This window comes from Acomys minous (assembly GCF_964271855.1).
Source record: "Acomys minous genome assembly, chromosome: 3".
NCBI lineage: Eukaryota > Metazoa > Chordata > Mammalia > Rodentia > Muridae > Acomys > Acomys minous.
In genome coordinates, this window is record NC_140485.1 from 95746668 (window position 1) to 95768159 (window position 21492).

Here is a 21492-nt window from a genome sequence, read left to right on the forward strand (position 1 = left end):
TATAGGATAAGCTAAACTTCCCAGAATAGACCAAACCCTCCAACTAAAAATGCTTTCAGGCCTCAGCACCCGGCAGCGGCCATTTGACCATCTTCACGTCCATCATCTTGCCCCGCCTATCGGAGCCATCGCTGAGACTTCACTGACGAAAGCTTGTGGAGCTGAGATTCTTTTAGATTTTACTCTCTTCGACGCTGTAAGAAATTTAAAGTAGACTTCCCCTTTCCCCTATCCCCTCACCCTCAAGGTGTAAATTAGCTCTGATCTTACCCCTGGTGCTTTTTTTATTTGGAAATTTCTGTTTTGTTGTAGGCAGTGTCACAAATAATGTTGTGCTCAGTCATAGCGTCTTCCCGGAAGACGCTATGCTTACGAGATACAGCCGAGTTCACGGCTAATGTGGAACAGGCATGCTTTCAACTAGGTCAGCTGAACTTACAGTGTCCAATATGTCATTCATTTCTTCCTCTGTGCTCTGAAGCTTGGTTATAACGGCTGCTCTTCTCAGATTCAAGTATTTCAGCCGTTCTATAACAGTCTAAATTTAAAGAACAACAAAAAAAAAATTGAATATATTGGTACTTGACTAGGACGAACACTATTTTTTTAAAAAAAGTCACGGGCTCATGATTCAGGCTTATGCTTCTTCTGAGACTCTCGTTAGAATCCGCACCCAGTCTTTCCTGACTTCTGTGCAGTGCTGGTGATCTTTGATGTTGTATGCACGCATGTGAATACGCGTGCGCGTGCGTTCATACACACACACACACACACACACACACACACACACACACACACACACACACACACACACACACACACACACACACACACCCCTCATGTATGTCAGGCTGTCCTTAAACTTGATATGTAGTTGAGGATGCTTTTGAAATTTGGAACTGCCCATCTCTCCGGGAGCAGTGGATGCCGCTCCGACCAGTCTATGCGGGGTAGAAGATGGAGCCTGAGATTGCACGCATGTTGGGCAAGGCATGATCTAGCTGGGCCCCACCCCACGTCAGTGCTGTCTCTTGGCTTGTATATGCATGGCTGCACTCTCTACCCCGGTTGTCGCACTGCTGCCTTCTGCCTCTCTGACTAGGACTGTTCTCCTCATAGGCCCAAGACACTCCAATTAAATATGACCTTATCTCACTGGAATGAACATTCAAAGACACTGTGTTTAAATAAGGTCACAGACTAAAGGTAGATCTTTGAAATATTTTTTTTGTTTTTTGTTTTTTTCAAGACAGGGTTTCTCTGTGTAGGCATGGCTGTCCTGGAACTCACTCTGTAGAGCAGGCTGGCCTTGAACTTATAGAGATCCATCTGTCTCTGCTGGGATTAAAGGCATGCGCCCTCACACCCGCCAGATCTTTGAAATATTTTTAGGGGACAAATTTCAACTCAGGGCACTCTGGCCTCTGGCTCTGGACTATCTTAGGTAGATGAAAAAGAGCCCAGTGATGGCAGAGGCAGATAGTGGAGCTTAGGCTGTTACAGCCCATAAAATACTAAGGACAACAGAGCCGGGAGAGGCGAGAACGGTGCTTGTGAGGACAATCTGGATGGAGAACAGCACTGTCAGCACCGCGCCTCTGAACCCCCAGAACTGTCAGAGAATAAATCCTGTCTTCTTCAGTTGCCTCATTTGTTGAACTCTTACATGGCCCTGGCCTTTGGCAAAGAAGAGAGCTCTGCAATCTTACAGGGACATGTCCCAAGGGCTGCAGTCTTACAGGGACATGTCCCAAGTGAGGGCTCCTCCCTGATCCAGCTCCACCATGGGTGTCCGTGTCATCATGCCACCCATGAGATAAGTCACTGTCCTCAGCTCCCCTCAATCCCCGTGCTAAGTTGCTGACCAGGTCCCACCATGTAGACTTCCAAAGCATTGTGGCCGTAGTGAAATTTTAAATTCAAATATAGTTTTGCCTTAAACATGAACAGACGGATAAGTGCAACATGGGATTTTAAAGTGCCAAGGTGAACACTAATGGCAATAAACTAGAAATAGAATGCCCCTCATAAAGCCAGCCCAACTGAGACCCATTCCAGAAGTCCTCAACTGTACGACGGCTGCGCTGCCCACTGCACTCACCAGGAACAGCTCCTCTGCTGACTTATTCCCGTCCACCTCGATGAGATACTGGGGGTTGTGTTCAGCCATTACCTCCTGGAGGAAAATCAAAAAGAAACTCGATACCCCGGGATCATGGGGATGGTAAATTACACCATGAGAATCTTAACCTGCTGAGAGGAGACCTTTAGAGCTAACTGGCTTCCTTGAGCAGGTTACAGCGTATGTCAGTCTCAGCATTCAGCAGCTCGTTCTCACAGAGGCAGAGCTAGCCTGCCCACTGTGGACATGTGCTCGAGGCACTGAGGACTTATGCAGCTTGTGCAAGCTTGACCACTGAGCTGCGGCCCAATTCATGCTATGGTCCTTACTATTTTTCCCCATTTTTTTTCTTCCACTTTAAAGTTTAAAAGTCTTTCCCAATACAAAGGGTTTTGGGGACATTTTGCAGCACTTAACTGTGTCTTCACCACTTTGTTTTGAAAGCACAGAAGAAGCTGATTGAAATTTACATCATGTGCTTTCTTCATATAGATAATAGCATTGGTCAAGCAGCACACTTTACCCATTATTACTTTATACATATATATAAAATTTACAGAGCACAAGAATACAAAGAAGAACATCTTTGTCCAGTCACTGAAAGGGGGCTCTTACTATTGCTATGGTTTCCCACCTGTTTCTTATTCTGTGATTTTTTTTTTGCATATTTGAGATCATAATATATATGAACCTGTGGAGCCTACTTTCCCGCTAAACATCATAATTAGTTATTTCCCTGGATCTTTACAAGATCGTATTGACGTCTCATCTTCACAGTTGTCCAGGATTACATCCTGTGGCTACAGCACTTAGTTAACACTCCTTTGCCATTCTACATTTAAATAGATTATAATAGCTTGTTAATTGTTTTAAAGCATTTCTACTTATTTTTAAAATTAAAAAGATAGTTTTTCCGCCAATAATTACCGAAGTAACTGGACTGACAGCAGCCACCGAGGAGACACAAACACACTCTTCATCTTCTTTTCATGCCCTGTGCTCATCAGTGACAGAAACAGTTCACACATCCTAGTGGTTAACCCCACCTACTAAGCATCGTTCACTGTCTCCTTAGACACGGAATAACAGGCTAGGCTTCCAAAAGTGGGCCTGGATGTTAGTAGTTATGGCCCACTGGCTTTCCCACAAAGTTGTGTAGTTCAAATGTCTCACAGGCAGTGCTGATGTTCATCCTTTTCTGCCATCATTGGCTACTTTAGCTTTTAAAGTCTGACAAACTGAGTTGAAAAATTGGATCGAGTTTAACTGTTCATCTTGCTGGCGAGGTCCACATTCATACCCTCATCTCTGTAAACAGCCTGGTGACTTTTGAAAAACACATTTACCTTACTCTGAGCAGCACAGAGGTGCTTTGTAGGAGTGAAATACATGATTGTAAGAAAAAGACTTGGGGTCTGGAGAGATGGCTCAGGGGTTAAGAGCACTAGGGCTCTAAGAGAAGACCCAAGTTCAGCTCCTAGCACTCACACAGTGGCTCACAAGTGCCTGCATCTCTAATCCAGGGATCTTACACTCTCTCCTGCCCTTCACAGGATCCTGAGTACATGTGGTGTGCATGGATGCGCGCGCGCGCACACACACACACACACACACACACACACACACACACACACACGAAAGAGAGAAAGCGACTTGGAGGTGTAAGCTTCTCCTGAGGACTTTGACCACACACAGACACTTGAGAACCATTTAACCGCGAAGGGCAAGTATGGACATCCAGGGCAAGTATGGACACTCCCACTTCAGCGATGCTGTCTTCTCACCTCTAATGCACGGAGAAATATTTCCTTATAGTGCTTCAAGGTGGTCTCAATGTTCTCCAAATAATCCTCTGGCCTCTGAACGAGGTGTTGGAGAAGTTCAGCCACCACCTGCATCTCAGCCATGAATGCCTAAAGAGGGAGACACAGAAGGGAAAGACAGAATTAACTCCAGGGAAATGGTTACTTACTGAGGGGCATCCCAGAGCGCCATCTTGTGGTGAAGAGAAAGGATGGGAGGAAGGCCGGCTGGGGACTGCGGACTTCGAGATGGAGCCTGCCTGGGAGTAGTCATCAGAAACTGAACTTTAGTAGACCTGAGTGTTTGCTGATGTTGTGTTGTTGTTCTCAGCATGCAGAACAGTGGAAGGGGGACATTTCTTCTGAGGCAAAGAAGAAAACTGGAGTTCCCGAGTGCCCGAGGCTGTGGGCGGGGCCGTCACTCACTGTAAGCAGTTACTGAGTACCAACTACCTCAGAAGCGCGTTCTGGGAGCTTCATAGACACCACTGAGATGCGGGCTCCGGAGCGCGTGTTGCAGTGGGGAACACTGCATAAACAGGATACACATATGGAACACGGTGCGAGTCGGAGGAAGGAAAGTGCTTTGTGTCTGAGAAGAATAGTAGCAGCTTTTGGAAAGGGCAGCGCATCCCAAGCTACTCAGAAAATGAGGAATACTAGCAATATACAGAGGATGCTGCCGGCTCCTTCACTGAACTCCATCCTCTGGTCCCTACCACGTGACTGACTAGAGTGATGCTAAGTACCAAGAAGAAATAAACACACAGGGGAGTCAAGGCTGAACGTGCCTCTTCATATCAGACGGTCACCAAAGAGTCTTCTGAGGGAATGCCACTTGAGGGAGAGCCTTACAGGCTTCTAGAGAGAGAATAGTTTTAAGGCAGAGGTAACAGGCATACAGGCCTAAGGCCTGGCACATATTATTCTAGGTGATTTTTTAAGATTTATTCTTATTACTTTAAATGTGTGCTTGTGTGTGTGTGTGTGTGTGTGTGTGTGTGTGTGTGTGTGTGTATGCATGCCAAGCTCACACTGCTGAGCCATTTATCTAGGCTCATTTTATCTTTGAGTTTAGCTTTGTAACTTAGGCTGGTCTTGAACTCACTATATCCCCAGGCTGGCGTCCTTGCAATCCTCCTGCCTTAGTCTCCTGAGCACTGGGATGGAAGGCATGTCACCTACACCTGTTTAGAATCCTAGTTGTTTTTCCTAGTTTTAAAAATCAATGCATGCACATAAATAATTCACACAATTTGTCATCTATACAAACCATTTTATAGACTTTCTTAAATAATTTATTGGTAAAGCAATATATACATTTTCATGTAAATATGACGATTTAACCATTACTCTGTGGCTGGATAATAAGGATGCTTCTGACTTTTTGTAATTATAAAAATATTGCAATGAGTGATTTTGCATATATATTCATATTGCTAAAATTCCCATGGAATTGTTTCTAAAATTGGAATAACTTGGCCAATGGTTGCACATTTCCTAGTGTTCAGTACACATTGTCTTTTCTAAATGATGCTGCCATCTCTGTAGCAGAGAGTGCTGCTAGCACACTTGCTGAATTAAAGCTTGCATTCATTACCCAGCTTTGTACTACTCGCTCTCTGTCAAGCACTGTCATAGGGACCTGGGGCTAGAGTCATACTTCATAGTAATAGTACATTCAGCAGGGTACACAGATTTTTAAGGAAGCAAAATTTTGCTATGGTTTTGGAAAATGACAAGAGCTGTGAGGAAAACTAAGGACAAGCCGTAGATTTGTGTCTAATGTGGCATCTATTGGCCACATAGACCTACTGAGCTCTTGAAACTTGGCAAGGACATTGGTGTGTGATCGAAGTATAAAATACATGCTGGGGTGTGACTTGGTATGAAACACAAACATACTGTACTTAGAATCTTTGTTGTTTCTACATGCTCAAGTAAAAATCCAGACAGGAAAGCTCTCAAGGCCTCGCTCTACGCAAAGAACTCTGGGCAACTAAGAAATGCCAGGAGTGGGAGGGCTCGTCTTTCATGGGGAAGAGCACTGCAATTGGTTATCCAATACCAGAAGGTCAGCCCAGCAAACATACATGCAAGTAACATTATATGAACAGAGTAGGTTGTATTTATATAGATAGGAATTCACACACACACACAACAACAACAACAACAACAACAACAATTAGTGAAAAAGAGACCATTTGGAAGGGAGTGAAGGAGTATGTGTGGGAGGGAAGGAAGTAGAACTATATTATAATCTCAAAAAATAAACAAAATGAATACAGAAAGCCTCCCAACTCCAAAGTGTGCCAATCTCAGAGTCTCCACCTTTATTACACGTTTAGGTAAAATTCCAACTATAGTGGCTTAAATAAAATCTCTTAAGATGTAAAAGCCATAGGATCCACTCAACAGGACAAAAGTCATGCATGGAAAACCAGCCAACTACCCAGGGCCAGTGAAGTCGTGGGTGGTAGACTTTACTATACCATATGATCCCTAACTACATTCTAAATACGTATTAGGTGTAGCTCTGACCCATCATCAAAGAAACTTCTCTTTGCACCAGACCGAGACTATTACAGGAAAAAAAAAAAACAAGACTGGTAAAAGTGCAGAGAATAGCTGATCATGTGGGCCCAGCCCTAGGAGATTCATCTACAATGAACCTAAGGCCCAGGGGACATCACGGAAGAGGAGGAGGGGAAGAGTGAGATCCAGAGGACCAGGACATCTGCGGTGTCTCCTACAAATGACAAGGAAGCTTCACCCATGGTGCTTCAACAGTATGGTCACCTAAACAAGACCCTACCCCCAGACAAAAAACCTACAGGCAACTGAGGGATGCTAAGAGAGGGAGAACTAGTGTTCCCACAGGGATGAAAAAGCTCAGTTGGTTATCCAATCCCAAAGTGGTCAGCCCTGAAGTTATGTACACCAAGTAATACTAGATGGACTCAGCAACTTGTACGTATGTGTTTACACAAACCATAGCAATGCAAGAAAAGAGGCTTGGAGTTTGAGAGGGAGTGGAGAGCAGGGGAGGAGGTGGCGGAGGGAAACAGAATGGGAGGAAATAATGTAATTGTATTTAAATTTAAAAAGATGTAAGAAGGAGCTGGGCGTGGTGGCGCACACCTTTAGTCCCAGCACTCGGGAGGTAGAGACAGGTGGATCTCGGTGAGTTCAAAGCAGCCTGGTCTACAAGGCGAGTCCAGGACAGTCAAGGCTCCCCAGAGAAACCCTGTCTTGGAAAACAAGACAAAACCAAAACCAAAAAAAGATGCAAGAGCCAGGAGTTGTTGAGGAATGAGGTGAAACTGTTTTCTGGATGAACTCTCGGCAGCTGCGGGTGCCTGCACACGACCCCTACAAGACCAAGCCAGTCAGCATTCCAGCAAGGGGGGGGGGCTCTCATGATTCACCCACCATAGCTGATGAGCTATTGACAGTGGGTGGAGGGAGAGCCAGCTTTGATTAGAGGCGTGGTCCCCGGCAGGTTGACTGTGCTCTGGTGGGTGCCCCCCCCACACCCATGAGGATATGAGCAGCATCAATTGGACTTGGTAGGTTACGGGAGAAAGCAAAGGGCATGGGCTGACTGGAAGAGCAGAGCGTGGATCCTGGAGGAGTTAAGGAGAGAAATAAGACAAACAGCCTCAAAATATACTGCATGCATGTATTAAATTCTCAGATGACTGCTAAAAATATTATGATTTAAGAGATTACTTGCTTATTTTTACTTTTTGAAAGCATAGGTAGTAGCTGATTTAAAATTATGCGTGCTTCACACTGCATTTCTGTTGTATGGTACAGGAGCCCCTTGTTGGATGGCCTGTAAGGATTGTGCTATTTGGGGGACCACTGGGTCTTCTGTAATGAAAAGAATGGCCCTGGGGAGGAGCCGGGAAGCCATGAGTAGCATCAGATGGACTGTAACAGCACAGGCTGGCTGTGCCCCTGGGAAGTGTTGCAAAGGCCCCTGCCCCCAAGCCTAGTCCAAAGGCTCACACACCACCTCACCTGGCAGTGGCCAGCACTGTACTTTAAGCACTTTGGACTTGTTGCCAGTTATTTTTATTTTAAAGGTCCTGATTTAGAAGTCTCTGGCAAAGCCAGCCTATTATGTAAGAATCGGATGTATCAACGCCTGCTTGGAGCTGATTGGCAGCTTTGCTCTCAAGAGAGGAATGGCTCTCTTGCTGTCCAGGGAAACTTTCTGAAGTCATGGGAATGTTCTAGAACCCTCACATCCAGGTAGGAAAACACAACCATATTTGACCACTGAGCACGTGACATGTAGCTAGTGTTATTGAAGAAGGAAACAAAGTTTTACACAATATTTACCAACTTAAGGTTGAGTAGGCATGGCCACTGTACTGCTGTGCTGGACGGTCAGTGCAGCCGTAGCCTACCTCAGTCCTCAGCTTCCATCATTATATCCCTGGCTGACATCACTAACTGATGCAGCACAGCTGCATGCTGGAACTAAATGATGCTTGAACTCCATCTCTCATCATATAAGCGCCATGCTGGCTTGGATACAGGAGGTGTAATGTATTTATGCCAGAATGAGGTCTTTTTAGTTTTATCTGCTGAGGCTTCCTTTTATAAAAGATGGAATGGTTGATGGTTATTATCTACTGACTCACTTACAAGTGAGGCTGTTTTATCTGTGTGTTGTGTGTGTTATGCGTGTGTACCATAGGTGTGCTGCATGTAACGTGTGTGTTGTATATGTGTGAGTTATGTATGTATGTATGTATATCTGTTCATGTACAAAGGTCAACAAAGGCCAGAGGTCAACATCAGGTACCTACCTTCCTCAATACCTTTCTCCTTTTTCTTTTTTCTTTTTTTTTTTTGAGACAGGGCCCCTCAGTGAACCTGGAGCTCACTGATTGACTAGTCTGGCTGGCACTCTGCTTGCCTCTGTCTCCCCAGTGCTGGGATTACAGGGTTCTTCTACATGGGAGCTGGGGATCTGAACCCGGGTCCTCATGCTTGCACCGCAAACACTTTACCTCTGAGTCAGTCATCTTGATCTTTTTAATGGGAGTTACTATGTTAACAGGTATAAAGAAACAAATGGAAGATTTGGGAAAACAAAGCAGAGGCACCTACGGTCACTGGAGCAAGGCTGCAGAGTGTCACGCAGCGCCTCTTTATACAGTAAAGCTAACCTTCGGAGACTGCCCTGTACATGGGACAACTTGCCACGCATTCCTCCATAAGCTAACCCCGACAGACTCCACAGAATCCAGTCCCCAGCTGAAAGCTGTCAATCAGCGGCACGCCTTACCACGGCAGGGATTGGCCCGTCTCATCCGGGCACCAAAAGCCAGCCCAGCAGAGACGCGCAGATAACCTACTATCACGCTTTCCTTCCGACACCCTTTCTTTGCCCCGACACGTTCTGTTTACTAGACTTGCCTCAGGATATCCCAATCGCACGTTTGTGAAAGCGGACTCTGGATTTCCCTCTGGGTTCTCACTATCAGAAATTGCCCTCACTAAGTGAATTACGACTGGCTACTTCACTGCCCATATTACGTTGTTTCTTTTTTTTTTTTTATCTGAAATTATCTTTATTTTTTTTCTTTTTTTTCTTTTATACATTTTTTATTAATTTATTCATATTACATCTCAGTTGTTAGCCCATCCCATGTATCCTCCCATTCCTCCCTTCCTCCCACTTCCCCCCTACTCCCCTCCCCTCCCCTATGTCTGTGTCTGAGGGGGACCTCCTCCCCCTGAATATGCTCATAGGGTATCAAGTCTCTCCTTGGTGACCTATTATCTTTCCTCTCAGTGCCGCCAGGCATCTCCATCCAAGGGACATGTTCAAATATGGGGCACCAGAGTTTGTGTGAAAGTTAGATCTCCTTCTCCACTCAACAGTGGAGAATGTCCTGTCCATCAGCTAGTCCGGGTAGGGGTTCAAGGTTTATTGCCTATTTTTTCCTTGGCTGTTGCCACAGTTTGCGGAGGACCCCAGGGCCCAGACTCGCCTGTAGTTTTCCAGGACCCGCTGGACTCTTCTATTTCCTCTTTCTCCCAGGCTTCTCACACCTAAAGTTTCAATAGGATGTCCTCCCCTCTTACCCACTATCCTGGTAGGTACAGTTTTTCATGGGGACGTACACCTTGGACTAGTGTCTCGATATAAGTGAGTATATACCATTTAGCTCTTTTTGCTTCTGTGTGAACTCACTCATTATGACAATTTCTAGTTCAATCCATTTGTCCACAAATTTTGGAAATTCCTTGTTTTTAATAGTTCTGGAGAGATCGGGAATACAAGGCACTTTTCTAAACACAATAAAGGCTATATACAGCAAACCAATAGCCAACATTAAATTAAATGGAGAGATACTCAAGGAAATCCCTCTAAAATCGGGGACCAGACAAGGCTGCCCACTTTCCCCATATCTCTTTAATATAGTTCTTGAAGTTCTAGCCAGAGCAATAAGACATCAAAAGGAGATCAAGGGGATCCAAATGGGAAAGGAAGAAGTAAAATTATCCCTATTTGCAGATGATATGACAGTGTATATAAGTGACCCCCAAAATTCCACCAGAGAACTCCTACAGCTGATAAACACCTTCAGCAAACTGGCAGGATACAAAATAAACTCAAAAAAGTCAGTAGCTTTCCTATATACAAATGACAAACAGGCAGAGGAAGAAATTAGAAAAATTACTCCCTTCACGATAGCCACAAGCAATATAAAATATCTAGGAATAACCCTAACCAAGCAAGTGAAGGATTTATTTGAAAAAAACTTTAAACCTCTGAAGAAAGAGATTGAAAATGACATCAGAAGATGGCGGGATCTACCTTGTTCGTGGATTGGAAGAATCAACATAGTAAAAATGGCCATCTTACCAAAAGCAATTTACAGATTCAATGCAATCCCTATCAGAATACCTACGTTGTTTCTTTAACTGCTCTACTTCTTGATTCTACAACTTATAGCGCCTGACACTTAGTAGGTGTCAAATAACTGTTGCTCTGAATAAAGCAGGTGGCTTTCAGAATGTGAAGGAGCTTTCCTGACAGGAAGTTTAACTTTCACCTTGGCACTAGCGTTAGCTCTGATAGCTCTGGTCCATTCTGCAGATGGCATCTTCACTATGGTAATTGTGGCTTTCCCTAGATAGAAAGTCTTATTTTTTGGTTAGTTTTTTGTTTGTTTGTTTGTTTTGTTTGTTTGGTTTTTTTTTCAGGCTGAGTTTCTCTGTGTATCCTTGACTGTCTTGGACTCACTTTGTAGACCAGGCTGGCCTCGAACTCATAGCGATCTGACTGCCTCTGCCTCCTGAGTGCTGGGATTAAAGGCGTGCGCCACTACTGCCCGGCTAGAAAGTCTTATTTTGATTCAGTTCCTATAGTCTATTCTTGCCAGTGCATCTGGACTAACAGAGTTCCACTCAGAGCTGCTGACTCTGCCCAGCTCCTCACATGTTCCCTGCATGTTTTTTTTCCAGTGCAACAGTTGTCAGCCTGTCGGCCATGACCCCTTTGGGGGTCCCAGGACCCTTTCACAAGGGTCACATATCACATATCCCGCATCTCACATGCTTACATAAGGATTCTTAACTGTACTATGGTTATGAAGTGGCAAATGAAATAATTTTATGGTTGGGATCACCACAGCATGAGAGACTGTATTAAAAGGACACAGCAGTAAGAAAGTTGGCAATCACTGCTTTAGTAGTTTCAAAGTTTTGGGCCTTATGTTAAGGTCTCTGGTTCATTTTGAGTTGGTTTTGGTGCTGTGTGAAAGGTGAGGATCTAGTGTTATCCCTATAGCTGTGCACTTCTCATTTCCCTAGCACGAGTCACCGAAGATGATGTCTCTTCAGCCTGTCTACAGCAGCTGTATAGAGCTTCAGCTGTGTGTAGCTCTGTGAGCTGATGTCTTGGGCCCCTACCCTGTGCTGTTGATCTACTTGTATGATCTGTGCTGCAGCTATAATGATGGCTCTGTAGAATCACGTTAAAACAGGTGCCTGGTACCCCAGGCTCAGGACTGCAGTGCCTTCCACCAGCCTTGGGATTTCCTCCCCGTGTGTGTTGGAAGTGTGGCCATGGGAACTTTGGTGAGGATGGAAAGAACCACTGCTTCTGCTGGCAGACGCTTCACACACTGACAGTGGGAATCTTCAGTACCTAACTCGCACCAATAATGGGCGATCTAGACAAGAACTAAACAGAAATGCTAGTGCTAACAGACATTACAAACCAAATGGACCTAGCAGACATTGTATGTATGTATGTATGTATGTATGTATACACATATTCTTCTCTGGACCTCATGGAACTTTCTCCAAAACTGACCATATGCTCAGACACAAGGCAAGTCTCACCACATACAAGAAAATTCAAATACCCCCCTGCAGCCTATCAGATCGCCAGGGATAAAAGCTGGATGGCAACAACAGAAACAACAGAAAGTCCACAAACTCATGGAAACTGAGCAACTTTCCACTGAATGAAAAGTGGGTCAAGACAGAAATAAAAAAAGGGAAAAACTTTTTATAATTGAGTGAAAATGAAAACATATCATATCCAAGACTGTGGAACACAATGAAAGCAGTTCTAAGAGGCAAGTTTATAACACTAAGTACATACATAAAAAAACTGGAGAGACCTCTACTAGCAACTTAACAGCATACCTGAAAGATCTACAACAAAAAGAAATAATCATACCCCAAGAGAAGTAGACAGCAAGAAATAGAGGGCTAAAAAAATCAATAAAATAGAAACAAAAAGACCAATACAAAGAATTAATGAGACAAAGAGATGGTTCTTTGATAACATCAACAATCTAGAGAAACTCTTATCCCAACTAACTAAAAGGTGGAGAGATAATATCCAAATTAACAAAATGAAAAACAAAAAATGGGGATATAACAGTAACCACTAGAGAAATCCAGAGAACCAATAAGGACATACTTTACAACCCTGTTTTCTACCAAATTGGATAATAAAAAAGAAATGGATAATTTTCTTAATAGATACCACTTACCAAAGTTAAATCAAGATCAGAGAAATAATTTAAACATCCATAATCCCTAGTGAAACAAAAGCAGTCATTAAAAGTTTTCCAACCAAACCAAACCAAACAAACAAAAAAAGCAAAAAAAGAAAAGCCCAGGGCCAGATAATTTTAGCACAGAATTCTACCAGACTATCAAAGAAGAGTTAATGCCAATAGTCCTTTCTTAATTACCACAAATAATGTAGAATATCTTCAGGTAACTTTAAGAAAGTGAAAGACTTGTATGATAAAAGTTCTAAGCCTTTCAGGAAAGAAATTATAGAATATTTCAGAAGATGGAAAGATCTCCTATGCTCATGGATTGGTAGGATTAACACAGCAAAGATGGCCATCCTACCAAAAGCAATCTACAAATTCAACGTAATCTCCATCAAAATTCCAACACAATTCTTCACAGGTCTTGAAAGGACAATTCTCAACTTCATATGGAAACACACACACAAATAAAAAAATAAAACAAAACAATAAATCCCTCCCCCAAGAAAAACCAAAACAAAACAGGATGGCTAAAACAATTCTAAACAGTAAAAGAACTGCAGGAGGTCTTAGCATTCTTGATCTCAAGTTCTACTACAAAGCTCTAGTAATAAAAACAGACACATTCATCAATGGAATTGAAGACCAGATATAACCCACATGCCTATGAACACTTGATTTTTGGGAAAGAAGCCAGAAATACACACTGGAAAAAAGATAGCATCTTCAACAAATGGTGCCGGTTAAACTGGATGTGTGCATGTAGAAGAATGTAAATAGGTCCATGCTGAGCACCCTGCACAAAACTCAAGTCCAAGTTGATCAAAGATGTTGACATAAAACCAGAGACACCAAACCTGATAGAAGAGAAAGTGGGAAATAACCGCTAACGCATTGTCACAGGAGACAACTTCCCGAGCAGAATCCCGATAGAACAGGCACCAAGAAAACAATAAGTGGGACCTCGTGGAACTGCAAAGCTTCTGCAAGGCAAAGGACACCATCAATTGAACAACGTGGCAGTCTACAGAATGGGAAAAATTTTTTTTACCAACTCCACATTTGATGGAGGACTAATATCCAAGATATATAAAGAATTCAAAAAAATTAGATATCAAAACCAAAAAAAAAAAAAAAATTAAGAATGGGGTACGGAGCTAAATAGAGAATTCTCAACAGGGAAATCTCAAATGGCTGAGACATACTTAAATAAACATTCAAGATCCTTAGCCATAAAGGAAATGCTAATCAAATCTGCTTTGAGATTCCATCTTATACCTGTCACAGTGGCTAAGATTAAAAAAAAAAACACCACCACCACCACCACCACCACCACAACAACAACAACAAAAGCAGCTCATTTTGTCAATGATAAGGAGCAGGGGGAACTCTTCTCCATTGCTGGTGGGAGTGCAAACTTGTACATCCACTATGGAAATCAGTATGGGGTTCCCCAGAAAGATGGGAATGGATCTACCTCAACCTAGCTATAAAACTCTTGGGTATATGCCCAAAGGACACTCCTTCCCATCAAAGAGACACTTGGTCAACTATGTTCATTGCTGCTCTATTCATAGTAGCTAGGAACTGGAAATAGCCTAGATGTCCCTCAACAGAAGAACGGATAAAGAAAATGTGGTACATTTACACAATAGAGCATTACTCAGCTCTTTAAAAAATTCATGAAAATTGCAGGCAAATGGACGAAACTAGAAAATTAAGGAAGGTAGCCCAGACCCAGAAAGATAAATATGATATGTATTTGCTTGTATGTGTATGTTAAATAAATTAAATAAATAAATGATAACCAACCTACAATCCTAGACCAAGAGAGGTTAGGCATAGAGGAGGGGACTAGGAGGGATGCATGGATCTTCCTGGGAGGGGGAATAGATTTTATGGGTGAATTGGAGCAGGGGTTGGGAGAGTGATGGAAGAACAAGTGGGCAGGGGAGGAGAGATGGGAATGAGGGGAGAAACAGCTAGAACTGAAGAGCATTTGGGGAGCAGAATGGAAACAGGGCAGTGGAAACTTCCTGGACACATGAAGGTGATCCTAAGGAAGTCTTCAAAAAACGAGGGAGATGGAGCCCCTCCTGGCCATCTCTTGTCACCAAACAATGCTTCCAGTACCAGGACTGGGTTTCATCCATTTGAGTTGTTGACCACCCAGACTATTGCCAAAACAACAGGTTGCTTTCCACAGACTGACAGCCAGACCCCATTGTTGAAGACAATACCCACACAGCTCATGGAACATGGAGAGGTCAAGCCATTTCCTATACAGAGCCTTCACTGCCATGCTTTAGTGTCTGTGACATGAAAAACTACCCAAAGAGACAAGTAGACGTCAGCCCAACAGGAAAACCTTTCCTCTAGAATCTGCTCTACCTCTGAAATATGCTAAGGCAATTGGAGCACAAACCGTGTGAGAGCAACCAACAGATTCTGATTTGCTCAATGCACATTTTATGAGACGGAACCCATGTAACCGATACGGCTTGGGTGACCAAGAACCAGCGTCTAGATAGCCCAGGGACCTAGCATAAAACCAAATACTACTGGTCTAAAAAAGATGACAATAAAATGACCCCTTATGATATTCTGCCACGCTCATAGATCAGTGCTTTATTCAGCCATCATCAGAGAGGCTTCCTCCTGCAGCAGATGAGAACAAAGACAGAGACCCACAGGCAGGGGGCGTGATGGAGAGAGAAGGGGGCAGGGGGGAGACACACAGCTCTAAATGGGATGTCACCGTCAAAGCCTTCCCTTGGAGCTCAGGAAACCCCGCAGAAGAAGAGACAGAGCAGGGGAGACAGAGGGGATGGAGGACCCCAGGAGAACAAGGCCCTTAAGACAACTGCTCAAAGCTCGTATGAATTCACAGAGACTGAACCTGCAATCACAGGGCCTACACGGGTCTGCACCGGGTCCTCTGCATACACACCACAGTTTCCACCTTAGTGCTTTTGTGGGATTCTCAGACATGTGAACAAGTGGATCTCTGGGTCTTGTGCCTTCTCAGAGCTTTTTTACTTTACTGTTATCTTGTCTTGCCCAACTTGGATGTGATGATGTTTTTTGTTTTATCTTATTATAATTTATTTTGTTATGTTTTCTTGTTATCTTCTAAAAACCTGTTCTTTTTAATGAGAGACAGAAAGGGGGTGAGTGGATCCAGATGGTGTGGGGCTGGGATGGGTGGGTGGGGAGGAACTGGGAGGAGTGAAGGGAGGGGAAACTGTATTTGGCTTATATTGTGTGAGAAAAGAACCTATGTTTAATTAAAGGGGGAAATACATGAGAGATGTGTATCTTTATTGACCATGAGAATGGAAATTAAAATTACACTGAGATTCCATCTCAAACAGCTTGGATGGGCTCTCACTGAGACAACAAACAACCAACATGGCTGGTACAGATGCAGAGGGAAAGGAACTTTTATATATTTGCTGGTGGAAAGGTAAATCAGTCTAGCCACTATGGAAAACCATGTGGAAGTTCCTCAGGAAACTAAAATGTAATTTAATGCATGATCCAGCCAAGCCACTTGTGGGTGTGCAGCCAAAGGCGTCAACGCCAGTGTGCAGGAGCATCCTGTAATCATGTTTAATGCAGCTCTGTTCACAATAGCCAAGTTATGGGGTTAGCCCACATGGTCATCTATTGATAAACAGAAAATTCTGTGTGTATGTGTGTGGGTGTATATGTGTGTGTGTGTGTTATACACATATGTATAGCAGTATTTTCCTGCCATAATATCATTTGCAAGAAAAACTTAGATCATCATCACGCTAAGTGAAATAAGCTACACTCAGAAAAAAAAAGTGGCATATTTTTTCTTATAGGTGGAATCTGGATTTAAAAAAAAAATCAGAACTGAACTACAAAGGTGACTATTTGGAGGAAAATGGGACCAGTGGGAGAGGTGAAGGCAATAGGTGGGTGAGTATGGTCAAAGAGCATTGTGTGCACATGGGAAAATGTCAAGACAAAACCCATTGCTCTGTGTAATATATACCAATTTTAACGAACATATTTTAAAACTCAAACAGTTCTAAAAACATGAGGTACTTTTAGATATATCCCCCAGATCACAAAAACATAAAGAAAGTAATTTTCTCTGGCGCCTGTGCTTTCCCTTGCTATTGCTTAGTCCGTAGCTTAAAGGTGCCCAGTGTGGTCATGGACCACACTGGAGCGTTAGTTACCTCCTCCTCTTCTTGTTCTTCTTCCTCTTCTTCCTCTTCAGACTTTCCATCTTTGGGGGCGTCCCTCTTCCTTCTCCTCCGACTCCCAATGATCTCAGGGTCCCACTGGTCTCTGGTGTAGATGTAGCCGGTGGCACTGTGCTGCCTTTGTCCAGAAACTCTTTGGCATAAATCGTAGTCGCCGCACTAAGAAACATTATTGAGTCATTGGAAGGCAGACTCACATTAAACCACGCTAGAGAGACGGGTGAAATAGTAATGAGACACTGGACTCTTGCTTCTCAGAATTCCCACCCCATAGTGTAGTCGCTTACAGAACCTTCTCACACATGGAACTTTGTAAGTCTGCCCATTGATCTGAATTGCTCAGAAAGTGCAACTTTCTTTTTTCTTCTACCTTTATTTTTTAAAGAATTTATTATTTTTTTATGTGTGTGGGGGTTTTGCCTACATGTATGTCTGTGTACCATGTATGTGCCTGGTGCACATGAAGACCAGAAGAGAGCATCGGATCCCTGGTACCTGGAGATACAGAGGTTGTGCGCCACCATATGTGTCCTAGGGATTGAACCTGGGTCCTCAGGAAGAGCAGCTGGTGTTCCTAACTGCTGAGCCATCTCTCCAACCCCTCTATCTCTTTTCTAAGCATGATTTCTCTAGTTCTTTGGGGTTCGTTCCTTTTTGAATAAACTTCAGCTTTGCCTGACTTTAAAGTTTTTGAGTAAGTTTTTATTTTCTGTTTCCCATTATCCATTAGATGAATTTAAATTTTTCTTTATAATTTGAGCAAATGCAATACTATGATGGTATTGCATCAAATCCAGTCACATGGCAAATTTCAGCACATGATTTGCCTGCCAGGTGAGCAGTTTTACTTGTCTGAAATGAATACATTTGGTATTATCAGGCATTTTAAACAGAAGAAAGAGGGCTAGCAGAATAGTAGAAGGAATAAAAAGTAGAACAGAAAATCAGTTTAATCTGCAAAGTTTCACAGGAAGACTTTCTTATTTTAGCTTACCTTAAAGAGGCTAAAGAGGGAAAGAAAATGACAGAGAAATTCATCTATCTCCTACCAAAAAATTGTTATATATTTGCTGTATTTATCGTCACTTTATGGACGATTATGTTATCTAGCCTTTAAATCCTGCCAGTGGAGAATACATATTCCACATGGCAACCAAAGCAGAAAACAAAGTGTACAAGTAACTTCCATCTTTCAAAATGCTTTCAATGTACGTCTATTTACTAGGCTCTCAAGCTACCTAAAGGGAAGTAATCTGATACCACGAGAAAAGCCATCACCACCCCAGATGCCTGTGTCACAGGGTGGACCCGTCATCCACTCTTCATCTCTCTGTGTGCATTAGCGATAGTGATGGGGTGAGACCGAGAATCCTGCTCTGAATGTTTTGTAGGATTAAAAAAAAATTAGATTGGGGTGGGGAATCGTTCAGTGGGTTAAAGTGCTTGCGGAGCAAACCTGATGACCTGGGCTCAGTCGCTGGAAGCCATGAAAATTGGGTACAGGAGTGTGTGATCTGAGGACAGGTCCCTCGCCCTCCACCACGGCATGTGTGCCAACACTCGTGCATGGATAAATGAAACATTTTAGGGGTCTAAAAGTATCTAGTCGATGTTTTATGATATAAATGCTCAAAGAGCAGAGACATGCCCATCTGGAGAGTTTGTGACAGATTCCTGTGCCCCTTAGAGTTTGCTAAGGTCAGAGTGGCTTAGGTACTTCAAAAAACATGGCCAGTAGCCAGGTGTGGGGAGGAAACACCAGCAGCAGTCCCAGCACAGAGCAGCAGAGCAGGCAGAGGCAGGAGGATTGAGTTGAAGTAATCTTGGGCAACATAGGTTTTTTGTGTGTTTTGTCTTGTTTTTAGCATTTGTGACTCTCTCTGGTGACAACCACATCGAGAGAAACAAAGGAAGCAAGAAACTGTGGATGGCATCCTCGCTCACTTTCATCCTCTATCTCTATGTGGAGATGGGTGTGTGCGCTTGTGTATTTAGTGAGGCAGATTTGGATGTGGGATCTCTATGTTTGCTACAAAGAGATTTTAACTAATTCAGGTAATTTTTAAAAGCCCTATATATTTGTAGGAAGCAACCATTAAGTTAGCAAGTGCCCCCTGCCCAATGTGCCCCCAGATGGGGGTTCTCAGTTTATAAACATGAGAAGCACCTGGAAGACAGAGCAGCCTAACAGCTGGGTGTTACTCCCATCCTTTCTGATTATTTTTTTAAAAAAGATTTATTTATTATTATGTATATAGTGTTTTGCCTGCATGTACACTTGCAGGGCAGAAGAGGGCAGCAGATCTCATTATAGATGGTTGTGAGCCACCATGTGGTTGCTGGGAATTGAACTCAGGACGTTTGGAAGAGCAGCCAGTGCTCTTAACCTCTGAGCCATCTCTCCAGCCCCCTTTCTGTTTCTTGGCTCAGGAATTTGCATATGAACAAGCCCCTGTCAGGGCACTCTGCCATTTGCTCTGATAGCCTGCCCTAGTTGCCTGCTGGGGGCACAAACTCCTTCAGGGCACCATGAAAGCCATGCACTTTGCCTCAGAAAAATGTGCATACATGCAATTTTTTTTACATATAATCTAAAGAGACTTATGTATGGTTTGAGACTCATGGGGCCCAAGCTGGAAACTTGTAGGCTTTTATCCCATTCACCCCAAACTACTGAGAAGCATGCGTTACACTGGGTTATATTACAGGTGGGCCCTCTACGCTTTCCTCAGTGGAAGCCAAAGGAGACACTGTCCAGTTTACAAATGGACTAAGTTAAAACCTTTGCTCACTATATGGAGCCTTCTTACATTATGATTTCCACACAAGACTTTTCATTTTTACTGGGAGATGCATCCTTCCCGAGGAGTGGCTCGCCTCTTGGCCAATGACTAATCCCACTTCCCCTGCATCTGCCCCCAGTTATTAGGCACGTGTGGCTAATTTTAGTTGTCAAATTGGCACCAGCTAGAATCTCCTGGGAAGATTCTGACTGTCTGGATCAGAGTGGCCTGTGGGCATGTTTGTGGAGGACAGTCTTGACTGCTTTCGTTGATATGGGCTTGGGACCCTGTGCCTATTTGTTTTCTGTGGCTGTGATAAGCACCGTGAGCAAAAATAACTCAGGGGAGAAACGGTTTGGCTTACATTGCCAAGCACCAGCCCATCACTGAAGGAAGTCAGGCAGGAACCTGGAGCAGGAACCACAGAGAAAGCTGCATACTGGCCTGCTTTCTGACTCAGCTGCTTCTTCTTCTTCTTCTTCTTCTTCTTCTTCTTCTTCTTCTTCTTCTTCTTCTTCTTCTTCTTCTTCTCCTTCTTCTCCTCCTTTTCCTCCTTCTCCTTCTTCTTCTTTTCTTCTCAAGACATGGTTTCTCTGTGTAACCTTGACAGTCCTGGACTCACTTTGTAGACCAGGCTGGCCTCGAACTCACAGCGATCCGCCTGCCTCTGCCTCCCAAGTGCTGCCACCACGCCCGGCTCCTGACTCAGCTTCTTAACAGAGGCCAGGATCACTGGCTAAGGGAAGGAGCTGCCCATTGTGGGCATCCTGCATCAGTTATGATAGTGCCCAGCAGACATGCTCACAGGCTAATTTGAGACAGGCAAATTCTTCAACTGAGGGCCCTGCTTCCACTTCCCAGGTGACTCTACTTTGTGCCAAGAAGAAAATAAAAACAAACCAGAAGAGACTGTAACTAGGATTGTAAAATAAACATTTTCTTCCTAGTCTGTGCCTTTTGCCATTTTACCACAACAGAAATGAAACCAGGATTTTTCAATAAAAATGTGTTATTAAAAAAAAGAAAAGAAAAGAAAAAAGAAATGAAACCAGGGAAATTAGAGCCAAATTCAGAACTCTAACGTTTGGGGCCTTTTGGCCTGTGTACTCTCTTTTCACCAAGCTTTAATTTCCTATGCAATCTGTATTTTACTTCCTTGGACATCATATTTGGTTTTCGCTAACTTATCTTCTTCCTCTGTTAATATATGTTCTCATGTGTAACATTCTCAAGTTTGGTCAGATTATTTTTTAACAAATTGTGTGTCTTTATTTTATGTGCATTGCTGCTCTGCTTGCAGGTATGTCTGCGTGAGGGTGGCGGATCCTCTAGAATGGGAGGTGCAGACAGTCACAGCCATGTGGGTGCTGGAAATTGAACCCTGGTCCTCTGCAAGAGCGACAATGCTCTTAACCTCTGAGCCATCTCTCCAGCCCCAGGAGCCTTATGTTTGTTTGTTTTAATTTGGTCTAACTACACAGACCAGGCCTAACCTCA

The 21492-nt window shown here is 43.4% G+C and overlaps 1 protein-coding gene across 3 annotated transcripts in view; it reads right to left on the minus strand.

The window, feature by feature from the left end:
- Positions 1 to 21492, minus strand: part of AK9 (adenylate kinase 9) — a 125556-nt gene that overhangs the window by 94165 nt on the left and 9899 nt on the right. For all 3 annotated transcript variants that reach the window (XR_014777801.1, XM_084775101.1, XM_084775100.1), the window contains exons 7-10: positions 17186 to 17371; positions 3907 to 4035; positions 2102 to 2176; positions 440 to 538 (exon numbers count right to left, since the gene is read on the minus strand). Coding sequence is in view for 2 of the 3 variants with exons in the window: in XM_084775101.1 (XP_084631227.1) it covers positions 440 to 538; positions 2102 to 2176; positions 3907 to 4035; positions 17186 to 17371 (489 nt within the window). In the remaining variant the exon portion in view is untranslated. The remainder of the gene's footprint in view (positions 1 to 439; positions 539 to 2101; positions 2177 to 3906; positions 4036 to 17185; positions 17372 to 21492) is intronic.